Genomic DNA, 13,034 nt, shown 5'->3' on the forward strand with positions numbered 1-13,034 from the left:
CACCTAATCGCTTGAACCACCTCTGTTCCCTGCTTTGTTTTGTCTCTCATTATGCTTTTTCCTTCTTGTGTCTCTTGTTGCTTCATCTTGTTTTGTCAGCTTGCTGCACCTGCCTGTCATGCCAGCTCGCTGTCCTCTTCTGGAGGCACCAGGAACCGAACCTGGACCTCCCATGTGGTAGGTGGAAGCTCAGTCACCTGAGTCACATCCGCTTCCCTCATGTGGGTTAGTTTTAAATTCTAAATAAACTGTTACCTTCCAGAGAACATATTTGCATTTCCCTACAGTTAGGTTAGTGAACCCAGGCAGAGACAAACAACAATTTTAACTACCAAATCCTTCTCTTTAGTGGTGTGATTTTTTCTTTTCTTTTCCATTTTATTAGGAGGTACCAGAGATTGAACCCAGGACCTCATACATGGGAAGATGGGAAGCAGGTGCTCAACCACTGAGCTACACCTGCTCCTCAATGAGAGTTGTTTTTTTAAAATGTTTGTTTTTGTTTTTAGGAGGTACTGGGTATCAAACTCAGGACCTCATACAAAGGTAGCAGGTGCTCAACTACTTGAGCTATAGCCGCTCACTATCATTTTCTTATTACTCTCCTTTTGGTCTCAACTCACCAAAGTTGGGTCCACGGTTGGTGAGGCTAGGGTAGGCAGCAGCACCAGGTGACGCAGTGGGAGCACCAGGGAGGGACATTGGACTGAAGGAAGATGGAGTCTGAAAGTTGCCCACACCAAATTGGGGAGAACGAGTCTTGGCTGTAGCCTGGGAAGCAACTTGCTAAAGGAGAAATAAGAAGGGAACAAATGGAACATTAACATTATGGCACATGCCATTCCTATCAGAGTCAACCGTCTGTCAATCAGTGCATTCTTTGGAACCAAGTTCATCATTTATTTCCTACTGTATATTTCTTCCAATTAACTCCCATTCTTTTTTTAGGGCAGTTGTGATAAAGTACAAAAAGTAAAGGACTACGGGATTAATAAAATTATACATTTAAGGTTGTGAAAACTAAATAAAATTATTTAAAAGTAAGCATTTCATAAACTATAAAGGTATATAAAACTGAGAAGCATTAAGAACAGTATATTATACACAGAGAAAAAAACACTTAGCCTCATTCTATTATTCAGTCTCTACTGCATTTTTAATGATTTTTCCTTAATTAGGCATTTTTTCTCAACATAATAGGAATGCATATACATTTGGGAAGTAAATGAAAACAAAAAGAAAATAAGAATCATAACTAATTCCACCAGAGACCTATGGTTAATATTTTTGGATAATGCCTTCCAGTTTTTACTTTCCTGTGCATTTTTACACAACTGAGATCATATTGCTTTTAATAATTCTGGAATCAACTTTTAGTTCTGACTTTTTAATTTAAAATATTGCTTATACAATATAAACATTTATTAATATATGAAAGAATAATTTGCTTTGGAATTAACATATATATACATATGCATTATACATTGTAAGGATTTCTGAATACATTTTTTTTTGGTAGATAGACATCACAGCATGTAAAATAGTAATTTAATTGCCTCCTTTGTTCCTGTAGTTTGTGAAAACCTCTTAAAATTTAAATTTACTCTAAGAGGTAAACAAATCTAAAAATCAAATATTCTGTATAGCAATTTTGATGTAAAGTGAGTATGTGAAAACCATGGACCTAATGAGATTTTTGGATTATCTATGGCTTTTATGTATCTAATTACTCCCTACAAACTGGAAGGTGGTGGTGGGGTGCTAGGAGCAGCGGGTAGGTGTCTAAGATTGACAATCATTCTATATATGGGGAAGAAACCAAAATACACAGGGGACAGCCAGATGAGAAGCTTTACCTGTGCAGAGAAGCCTGGACGAGTGTTAGGAGTCCAAGTTGGGGCTGCTCCCTGGGTGGAATTGGAGTGGCGGGAAATCTGGGCCAATATTTGCCCTGCAGAAGCTGATGGCTGGACAATGGTTACAGGAGGGGCCAGACCACTATTCCTAGGAATGAACAAACAGTGAGGTAAGGGATTAAAAGGTTGGGTTTATCACAGAAACCAGGAATCAAGGGCAATCTAGTGCTACTTCTAGATCCCCTTGACTTCCCTGGAGTAAAGGAAAACTTGGTAGCAGAATTTGGAAAAGAAGAAAAAGACTGACAGTCACACATTGACCAGGAAACACAGAGATGGAACCTAGAACATGGCAACACAACAAGTGCAAAGAACGAGGAAGAAGAAAAGCAGCTGGTCTCACCCTAGGCCTGCAAGCGCCACTGCTTTGTCTGAAATAACTAGAGAAAGCTAGGGAAAAATACAACTTGGATTTAGCAACTGAACCCCTCAGGGCCTTGTAAAGCAGCACACACATATGGGGCTCACCTGAAATTCTCTGCAGATCGGGGGGTAGGAGGGAATGTGTTGCCCTGGGAGAATAGCTGTTGGGTGGCAGGGACAGTGCTGGAGGAGATGCCTTTACTCTGATCTGTGGACCAAAAGGAGTGAGGGGAGGGCCAGTCAAGGGGCTGCAGTATATTAATTCATCAAGTTCCTATTTACTTATGAGATATTATGATTAAGTGGAAATATGTTGGAAGTCTACTGATTGGACAGCAGCATGCCCATCAGTAAGTGATGTAAATGAGAACTTAAAAGGGGAATGAGGAAGAACCATACCTGCATTGATGTTGGAGTAGATTTCTGAAAATCTTGGATCTCTATCCTGGGCAAACAGATCATCTGATTTCTCGAGGGGTTTGCTGTGTTCTGGCCCTGTAGTTGTCACAGGCTGAACAGAAACCTGTGGAATAAAATTATAATAATAATCAAGAAGGGATTAATGGGATAATTCAACAAAGATACACATTCATATAAAGATACACATACAATCTAGTTGGTACTAGGAAACATTTTATAAGGAAATATTCACCACCCTCTTTAGGGAAGAAGACACTCACTCACCTGGGAATGACTGTAACTGGTCAGCCCATCTCTTCCTGGTACCACATCCAATTCTGTCTGCTGTTGCTGCTGCCTATATTTTAAAAGCCAATAAAGGGAGGAGTGGGTAAAAGATTTTTCTTAAAAAACAGGAATGCAGATGACCACCCCTGAGCTAGTGACTGCTCAATAAATGATACTTTCACCATTTCTTACCTGGGTACCAGCTGCCCTGAGCTCATCTCCAGGGGTATATTAGCTGTGGGACCTAGCTGTGGTCTCTGAACTGTGTTGGACAATGTAGGCCGTGGTTCCTGACTAGAGTTCCTAGAAAAATAGAGAATAGACAGAATGGGGTGGGGGAGGGATAAAGAACCTGACCCAGTTTGTACATAAAGCTCTACAGATTCATCTGTGGGTGGAAAATCACTAATAAATTCCTCTTTAAAGTCCAATCCTACGGGTAACCTATATGACCTCAGTTTCAGTAAAAAGTTCAGACTATGGACAAAAGAAGACAAATAGAAACTGTGTCCTATGGCACAAAAGTTCATCCTGATTGGGTTTTAGCAGTTTAGGTACTTAACACTTTGTTGTTATGTGTGTATGCATATGCACATGTGCAGTGAAGAGGAGTTAGAGAGAGAGAACTAGAGATGGGAATGGGGAAGCTTTTGGAGATAAGTGTTCAACGATGACACAGATACTTCTGTCCTCTATTCCTTTTGGCAATGATATATTTTTGTTGAATATTTTTCTGGATCTTCCATGTTAAAATATATGCTAACTGAAGGCAGAAGCTATATTCAGCCTGTAACACATAACCAGATACATGGGGAAATGAAAGGCACCTTTTCGGCCCAAAGAATACTTATTAACTTAATTGGTATTCTCCTTTTTCCCTACCCAATCTTCCCAAAGGTCCTAACACAGAAAGATCAGGACTGATAGATTTTCTCTTTTCATTTATCTTCTTTGTAATCCATACCTCAAAACTGGATTGATTATTAAGGTAAAGCCTCAAAGTATGGTTTTCTTGAAATTGAGAGTCCTTGTTCCATGATCTCCTAGTAGTGTGACATAGGACATACAATCTAATCTCTCCAAGTCCCAAGTTTTCTTATCCTTAAAATGGGATTCATACTTACTCCAGTTTCCCATTCCCCATTTGAATGCAAGGCTTTACCAATCCATCTGGGGATCAACTAACTCAAAACTTTGGTAGATACTGACCGAATTCCTTCATTCATCAGTATTTACCCAAACTCAAGTGTAAATAGAAGCAAAAGATCCTGTTCTTAATATTTTGTTGAGCAGAAAGCACCATTTATCAGGCGCCTGCTCTATTCTAACATTGAGTTTATGTTTGGTATCTAATATTGACTTTTAGGATTGTAAATTGGGAAGCGAACTTGGCCCAACAGATAGGGCATCCGCCTACCACATGGGAGGTCCACAGTTCAAACCCTGGGCCTCCTTGACCCATGTGGAGCTGGCCCACGCGCAGTGCTGATGTTGCGCAAGGAGTGCCCTGCCACGCAGGGGTGTCCCCCACGTAGGGGAGCCCCAGGCGCAAGGAGTGCACCCCGTAAGGAGAGTTGCCCAACACAAAGAAAAGTTCAGCCTGCCCAGGAGTGGCGGCCGCACACACAGAGAGCTGACGCAGCAAGGTGACTCAACAAAAATAGACATAGATTCCTAGTGCCGCTGACAACAGTACAACAATGAAAGCGGACATGGAAGAACACACAGCGAATAGACACAGAGAGCAGACAACTGGGGGTGGTGGTGGAAGGAGAGAGAAATAAATAAAATAAATCTTTAAAGAAAAAACAAGATTGTAAATTATCTCCTAGGAATCAATGAAGTAGTGAGAAAACCTGAGAATATAAAAATAGCTAAGGTTTGCTTACGCCTAATCCTAAACTGTGGTATCTGTTGCAGAGGCATCTGGAGAAGGGCAGGGCAGGAGACAAAAGCCATTTAGAAGTTTTTTCATCACTAACACCATAGCTGACCTTCTCCATCATATAAGAGGGGTAGGACCTACTATGTCAGGCATAGAACCACTTCCATTGCCCTGACTTGCAAAATTCAACTGGAACCAGGCAAACACTGCTAGCTCTGTTGCTTAAATGGGCTTCATCTAAGGAGACTTGACCTTTTTTATTTTAGAGGGTCTGACCGAATCTCTAATATTGGTGAGTGCTTCCACTTGGCTAAAGAAATGAATGCTGCAGAATCGCTTTTCCTCCTTAAACTCATAGTATGTTATTATTATTATTATTTTTTTAAAGATTTATTTTTATTTATTTAATTCCCCTCCCCTCCCCCAGTTGTCTGTTTTCTGTGTCTTTTTTGCTGCGTCTTGTTTCTTTGTCTGCTTCTGTTGTCGTCAGTGGCACGGGAAGTGTGGGCGGCACCATTCCTCGGCAGGCTACTCCCTCCTTCGCGCTGGGCGGCTCTCCTTATGGGTGCACTCCTTGCGTGTGGGGCTCCCCTACGCGGGGGACACCCCTGTGTAGCAGGGCACTCCTTGCGCACATCAGCACTGTGCATGGGCCAGCTCCACACGGGTCAAGGAGGCCCGGGGCTTGAACCGCGGACCTCCCATGTGGTAGACGGACGCCCTAACCACTGGGCCAAAGTCCGTTTCCCTAGTATGCTATTACTTTGACTGCTCTAGCTGAAGACTATTTTTGGCTATGAGAAGCTAGGGAGAACAATACCTCTGATATAGACCTATAGAGAGCATCCAGTCATTAATACACATCTCTGATATAGACCTACAGAAAGCAACCCTGATTTGGGTTGGCCAAACCAGGGAGAAACCTGCTTCCCATGCTATAAAGGGAGTCAGGGACAGGGGCCACTTACTATTGTTGTTTCTATTGCTCCTGTTACCTGCATCTTTGAAATACTAGAGACATAATCAACACACTTTAAGCTTTACCCTTCCAAAAATCATCTTCACCTTCCATAACACAGGACTCACCCTTATCAGGAAATAATGGGCCCCAAAAAAGTTTCCAACCTGCAAACTGAAGCCCTTATCAATCAGGAAATGTGTCTATAAAGGAGTGTTGAGAGAGAAGTGATGACTGATGGAGATGCCACATACATGGATATCATAATCCTCAGCCAGGAAATCAAGCTTCAGAGGAATATACTGAAAATAGTGACATTTCAACTTCTCTCTTAATTTGCTCCTTTAAGAATATGCTAGAATAAATATTTATATATGTTAATTGATCAAAATCTTATGTTTAAAGAAAGCATTGGTAAAAAACTGAAACATTAACAAACACTATCTCTGGATAGTGAGAATATTTTTCCTTTGCTCTACTTTTTGATACTTTCCAAATTTTCAATAAAGACTTTATTTAAAATATTAAAAATTAAGTAAAATTAATTGTAGTATGAAAAACTATACATTATAATTGGGGAAAGTTGTATTTCCAAAAACTTGAGTCCTTTTACATTTCAAAATTTAAACAAAAGGGAAACATAAAACAATAGCTTGTTGGGCAAGATAAAGATGTAAAAACAAAAACCTACAACGACTATACATTTGAGTCCTAAAAGAACTCAATAAAATTTTCTAACTTAATCCACACTTTTATGCTAAGTTAGTTAGAAAAGAATTAATCTTTATAAGCCCTAAAAATTGAATTGGAGGAGATTGACTCAATGTTGTTACTGGGTATTATTCACATTTGCTAATTATTTATTTATTTTCTGATCTTAAAGATCTGGGCTCAAGGCCAGTTCTAGAGGAAAAGTAAGCTGATAACTGGCACCCACTAGGATGGCTATAACCAAAAGACAGAAAATAGAAAGTGCTGGTGAAGACATGGATAAATTGGAATCACCATTCTTTGCTGTGGGAATATAAAATGGTACAGCCACTTTGGAAAATAGTCTAGCAGTTTCATCAAAAGATTAAACATAGAGTTACCATAAACCCAGAAATTCTACTCCTAGGTATATATCCAAGAGAAAAAACATATCTACAGGAAGCAACTGTGGCTCAATAGATTGGGCTCCCTTCTACCATATGGGAGGCCCTGGGTTCGAGTCCCAGGGTCTCCTTGTGAAGGCAAGCTGGTCTGCGCCCAGGGAGAGCTGACAGCCCACAGAGAGCTGGCGCGGCAAGATGACACAACAAAGGGAGACAAGCAGACACAGAAGAACGCGCAGCAAATGAACACAGAGAGGAGACAGCAAGCAAACCATAAGGGGGGGGGAGTAAATAAATAATAAATCTTTAAGAAAAAAACAAAACAAAACATATATCTACATTCAAACTTGTACATGAATGTTCATAGCAGCATTATTCATAAAAGCCAAAAAGAAAAAACAACCCAAATGTTCAACTGATGAGTGAATAAACAAAATGTGGTATATCCACACAAAGGAATATTATTTGGCAATAATAAGAAATAAAGTGCAGATACATGGTACAATATGGACGACCCTTGAAAACATGCTGAGTGAAAAAGACCAGTCACATAAGACAACATATCGTATGATTCCATTTTTATGAAAAGTCTATAATAGGCAAATTTATAGAGACAGTGGATTAGTGGTTTTGCTAAATGGGTACAGGATTTCTTTTAGAAGAGACGAAAATGCTCTGAAATTAAGATTGTGGTGGTTGTGATATATTAAAACCACTGAATTATATACTTTAAATGGGTTAACTGTATAATGTGTGAATTCTATGTCATAAAGCTTGTTTTTGTTTTTGTTTTTTAAAGCAGGCAAGAAACCTCAAACAGAAAAGAATAAAGGAGGAAGAGAGGAACAAAAACTCATGACAGAGAGATGTAGGCATATTCTAAAGCTGGGGTTGGCAAATAATGGCCCATGGGCCACATCGGTTTTTCTAAGTAAAAGTTCCTTGGAACATAGTCATATGCATTCATTTTGATTTGTCTATGACCTCATTCATGCAACAGCAGAAGAGTTGAGTAGCTACAATAGAGATCATATGGTCCAGCCCACAAAGCCTAAAATTTTACTGTCTGGCCCTTTGTAGAAAGAGTTTGCAGATCCCTGCTCTAGAGGAAAATCCTGCAGACTAGAGCAATAAAAAAAGTGGTATATAAAACAATATTCATTCTAGAAAGGGCTGATACATAAAACTGAAACATAAGCTCTTCGTATCTCAAAACCTAGTCTCTAAATTATTGTTTGTTAAAAGTTTATTCCTCTTGGTTCAACAACCCCAAATCCTATAAGTTGGAAGATGAAGAACTTCAACTTAATAATGTTTAACACTGGAAAGGGGGATGAGATAAGGCTAAGCAGAACTGGCCCATGAGAAATCCCAACCACTGGAAAAGGCCTTCTTGGTACATACTTCACATTGGTGTTGGTACAGATGATGTACTCAATTTCATCTGAGTACGGGTTCTGGAAAGTAAAGGAGCTGGTTCTCATCCAGAGCCATTCTCGGTTCTTAGACCGGAACCGAAACATGACAGACAGCACCTGGCCTTTTAACTTCACCACCTGAAAAAGTTTTCATGTCATCAGTGAAACTTAGAGAAAATTTTCTTTAGAAAAAAATTTTTAAAAGATTTCCATCTCCACAATTCTTGTCTCATGGTCCTTGAGCACCAGTCTCTTTCAATGTAACTAACAAAATAACACAAAGGAGTGAAAACTAAGTGACTAAAAAAAGATGAGATATACTTAGCACATTTCTTCACGAGAGTCCCAAGCTATCTGACCACTCTAGTAAAATCTAAAGAGGAATAACAATTATTTCCAGGAGGAAAAAGACCAACGATATGCTGAGTTGGCTTTACAAGTCTATACTGGAAATTTATAAAATAGCTTACATGCTGCTTTTCAATCCTAGCTTTCTCCCCAAACCAGAGAAATTTTTGTTTTCTAGTACCAGTGGAAGTTTCTATAAATAAAACTAAGTTGGCTTTCATCTTATTTTGCTTTTGTTTTCAAAAAGAAAATAATTTTAGATAACTTTAGTTTCTAGGCTCATGGAAAAGAAAATAATCTTTTGATTACCCCTCCTAACAAAAAACAACAATAAAACTAGCAGCTATCATTTATTTAATAATTATTACATGTCAAGTACTGGGCTATGTGCTTCATAAGCATTATCTTATTTAATTTTCCCAAAAACCTTCAGAATTAATTACTATTATTATATCCATTGTATCAGAAGAACACCACTGAGTCTTAAAAAGGTTAACTAATTTGTCTAATATAAAGTAAGAGCTGCTACTGAAAGCCAAGTCTACCTTGAAACTAAATTCACCAGATACTCTCAGGAGCTAGGACCTGAAGATTACAATTAAGAGTAACTTATAATTAAGAGTCAATTCTCATTTATCTATAAAAGAAGTCTCTAAAATCAATTTTTCTATTAGTAACCACTGGCCAGCTAAAATCTAGAAATATTTTTAAATATTTTAAAGACAGTCCTTGGATACAGCTAGTTGGATACAAAAGAGTGAGTAGCCTCTAAATGACTGAAAAGACAAACAGATAACCTTGGATATTATCCATAGTATAATATTGGTCCTTCGGTGTTCCTTAAAAATACAGGGTAAGTACTAAAGAATGTAAAGTTGTCATGTCTGACACAATGCTCAGTTCATCAATGGTCAATAAATACTTGCGAAATGAATATGATAAAAAAGATTAAAATTATTTATTCAGATCCAAGCCAGGAACAAAAATTACCTGTTGGAAGCTATCTCTTAGAAGCTGCTGGTCTTCAGGATGGCAGAATTCTACAATATTCTTTCCTAAGAGATCCTAGAAGGAAGAAAGAAGAGTAAGGTATTATGCTTTTATTGCTATCTAACTTGCCTGGACTATCAGCTGGGGACTTGGATTTTATTCCTCTCACCTTTATCTTAAGATTGCAAGAAATCGGAAGTGGACTTGGCCCAATGGATAGGGAGTCCGCCTACCACATGGGAGGTCCGCCGTTCAAACCCAGGGCCTCCTTGACCCGTGTGCAGCTGGCCCATGCGCAGCGCTGATGCGCACGAGGAGTGCCGGGCCATGCAGGGTGTCCCACGCGTAGGGAAGACCCATGTGCAAGGAGTGCGCCCCGCAAGGAGAGCCACCCAGCACGAAAGAAAGTGCAGCCTGCCCAGGAATGGTGCTGCACACACGGAGAGCTGACACAGCAAGATGATACAACAAAAAGAATCACAGATTCCCATGCTGCTGACAACAACAGAAGTGGACAAAGAACAACACGCAGCAAAAGGACACAGAACAGACAACTGGGGTGGGGGGTAAGGGGAGAGAAATAAATAAATTAAATCTTTAAAAAAAAAAAGATTGCAAGAAATTTAAAACACAGAGAAATAAAAGAAGATGAAATCTGCTAAACAGCTGGCCTGTAGAGGTTTTTTCTTTTTTAGAATACTGGACATTTATTTTAACTATGTTTTTTACAGATTTGAGATACAATTTACACATGCAATTTACCCATTCTAAATGCACAGTTTAATGATTTTTAGTAAATGTATACAGCTGTGCAACCATGACCACAATCCAGTTTTAGAATATGTCCATTGCCCTGAAGTTCCCACATGCCCATTTATAGTCAATCCCTGTTCTCACCTCCCAGCCAGCCACTAATCGGCTTTCTGTCCCTTCAGTTTCACCTTTTCTAAAAATTTCACTGTAATGGAATCATACAATATATACTCTGTGTCTTGCTTCTTCCATGTAGCATAGTTGTTTTTGTTTTGTTTTGTTTTTTGAGGTACCAGGGCCAGAGATTGAATCCAGGACCTCATATGTGAAAAGCTGGTGCTCAACTACTGAGCCACATCAGCTCCTCTTAGTGTTTTTTTCCTCATTTGTTTGCTTGTTGTTTATTTTTTTGTTTTTCAGGAGGCACTGGGAACCGAACCTGGGACCCCCATGTGGGAAACAGGCATTCAACCATTTGAACCTCATCGGATCCTCTCACATAGTATATTTGAGGTTCATCTATATTGTAGCATATATTAGTACTTTGTTCCTTTTTATTGGTCAGCAATATTCTAACATGGACTTACAACAGTCTGTGTATCCATTCACTGGTTGATGGACGTTTAGATACTTTTCACTTTCTGGTATTATGAATAATACTGCTGTGTACATTTGTGTACAAATCTTTGTATGAATATATATTGTTTTTTCATTTCTCTTGGTGGATGCCCATGAGTAGAATTGCTAAGTCAAAAGGTAAGTATTAACTTTTTAAGAAACTTAGTCTTTCTGACTCCAGCCATTCTAGTGGGTATACAGTGGTATCTCATTAATTATTTTTTTAATTAGAAAAATTATAGGTTTACAGAAAAATCATGCAGAGAATAGAGTTCCCATATAACCCCCAAATTATTAACACCTTGCATTAGTGTGGTATGTTTGATACAACTGATGAAAGAATATTATCATAATTATACTATTTACTATACTCCATGGTTTACATTAGGGTTCCCTGTTTGTGTTGTGCAGTCCTATGGCTTTTTTTTCTAGTAATATATATACAACCTAAAATGTCCCCCTTTTAACCACAATCAAATATACAATTAAATGCTGTTAATTACATTCACAATGTTGTGCTAACATCACCACCATCCATTACCAAAACTTTTCCGTCACCCCAAACAAACTCTGTACAATTTAAGCATTAAACTCCCTATTCCCCCAGCCCCTAGTAACCTATATTCTTATTTCTGACTCTTTGAATTTGATTATTCTAATTATTTTATAATAGTGAGATCATACAATAACAGTCCTTTCGTGTCTGACTTATTTCACTCAAAATGATGCCTTCAGGGTTCATCCATGTCATTGCATGTATCGATCATTATGGCTTTAATTTGTACTTTCCTAATGACTAATGATGTCGAACATCTTTTCATTATTATTATTATTAGCCATTCATATTTCTTGTTCAGTGAAATGTCTATTCAAATCTTGGGCCTTTTTTTATTGGTTGGTTGTCTTAATGAATTGTGACAGCTTTTACAGATTTGGGATACAAATCTTTTTTCAGATATATGGTTTACAAATACTTTCTCCCAGTTTGTGGTTGGTCTTTTCATTTTCTTAATGATGTCCTTTGGAGAGAGAAAGTTTTAATTTTGAGGAAATTGAATTTACCAAATTTTTCTTTCATGAGCCATACTTTCATTGTCATATAAACAACCTTTGCCTAACATGTAGGTCTTTGAGCTGATTTTTGTATATGGTGTGAAGGTAAGGATCTCAGTTCATCTTTTTTTCTGTATGGATATCCAATAGTTCCATCACCATTTATTGGAAAGACTTCTTTTCCCCCGTTGAATTGTCTTAGCACCTTTCTCAAAAATCAGTTGGCCCTAAGTGTGTATATAACAACTAATTTCTCAACTCAGATATAAACTGTCTTGTTGAACTGAAAGGTCCAAATAAAATTATAATAATTGGTGGTAAATTTGCATATTTTGTGCATTACTATTCATTTGGGTGATAGCAGGAATTATCTAAAGGTAACCATACTATTAAAACTAATTAAAATGGATATTCTTGCATCATTATTAGCTGTCTCAGTACCAAAAGCACTAAATAAATATACATTCCTATCTGCTGTTCTAAACTGGTTTCACAACCCATAGGTCTCTAGATGGGATGCTAGACTTGGTAAGAAGCTGAAAATTTACCTATTGATAAAATAGGATCTTCTCTTTTTCTAAGCTGAGGTTAAAATGTTTTGGCTATCTCTGGGTATTATCAATATAGCCAAGGGAAAATAAAGGCCTAATTATTAGTGATACAATAGCTCCAGTTCCTTACTTGGGGCTGGTAGCCTACAGTAGCTACACAGCGGTGATCCACAAAAGTGAAGATTCCTTCAATGTTGTGTCGAGAGATGAACTCTGTTGGTTGACAAATGTTATTCATGTCTGCACAGTTGGGGGAACTGGTTACCTGTGAATAAAAAGATGAAAATAAGATTAAAAGACACCATTCTTTAAAGATTTATTTCCCATCTCCTCATGGCCATTTGCATAGAAATGAGGCTCCTGGTTTTAGGAATTTCTAAACTTTCAAATCTCATCCAGA

At 38.3% G+C, this 13,034-nt stretch overlaps 1 protein-coding gene across 10 annotated transcripts in view; it reads right to left on the reverse strand.

Moving 5' to 3' along the window:
* The window catches only part of ARNT (aryl hydrocarbon receptor nuclear translocator), a 179,209-nt gene that overhangs the window by 3,325 nt on the left and 162,850 nt on the right, over window positions 1–13,034 (reverse strand). For all 10 annotated transcript variants that reach the window (XM_071207422.1, XM_071207417.1, XM_071207416.1 and 7 more), the window contains 9 exons: window positions 12,765–12,899; window positions 9,660–9,734; window positions 8,308–8,459; window positions 3,159–3,269; window positions 2,964–3,036; window positions 2,679–2,802; window positions 2,385–2,487; window positions 1,857–2,004; window positions 624–786 (listed from right to left, as the gene is read on the reverse strand). In XM_071207422.1, coding sequence (XP_071063523.1) covers window positions 624–786; window positions 1,857–2,004; window positions 2,385–2,487; window positions 2,679–2,802; window positions 2,964–3,036; window positions 3,159–3,269; window positions 8,308–8,459; window positions 9,660–9,734; window positions 12,765–12,899 — 1,084 coding nt within the window. The remainder of the gene's footprint in view (window positions 1–623; window positions 787–1,856; window positions 2,005–2,384; window positions 2,488–2,678; window positions 2,803–2,963; window positions 3,037–3,158; window positions 3,270–8,307; window positions 8,460–9,659; window positions 9,735–12,764; window positions 12,900–13,034) is intronic.

This window comes from Dasypus novemcinctus, chromosome 13 (genome assembly GCF_030445035.2).
Source record: "Dasypus novemcinctus isolate mDasNov1 chromosome 13, mDasNov1.1.hap2, whole genome shotgun sequence".
Taxonomy (NCBI): Eukaryota; Metazoa; Chordata; class Mammalia; order Cingulata; family Dasypodidae; genus Dasypus; species Dasypus novemcinctus.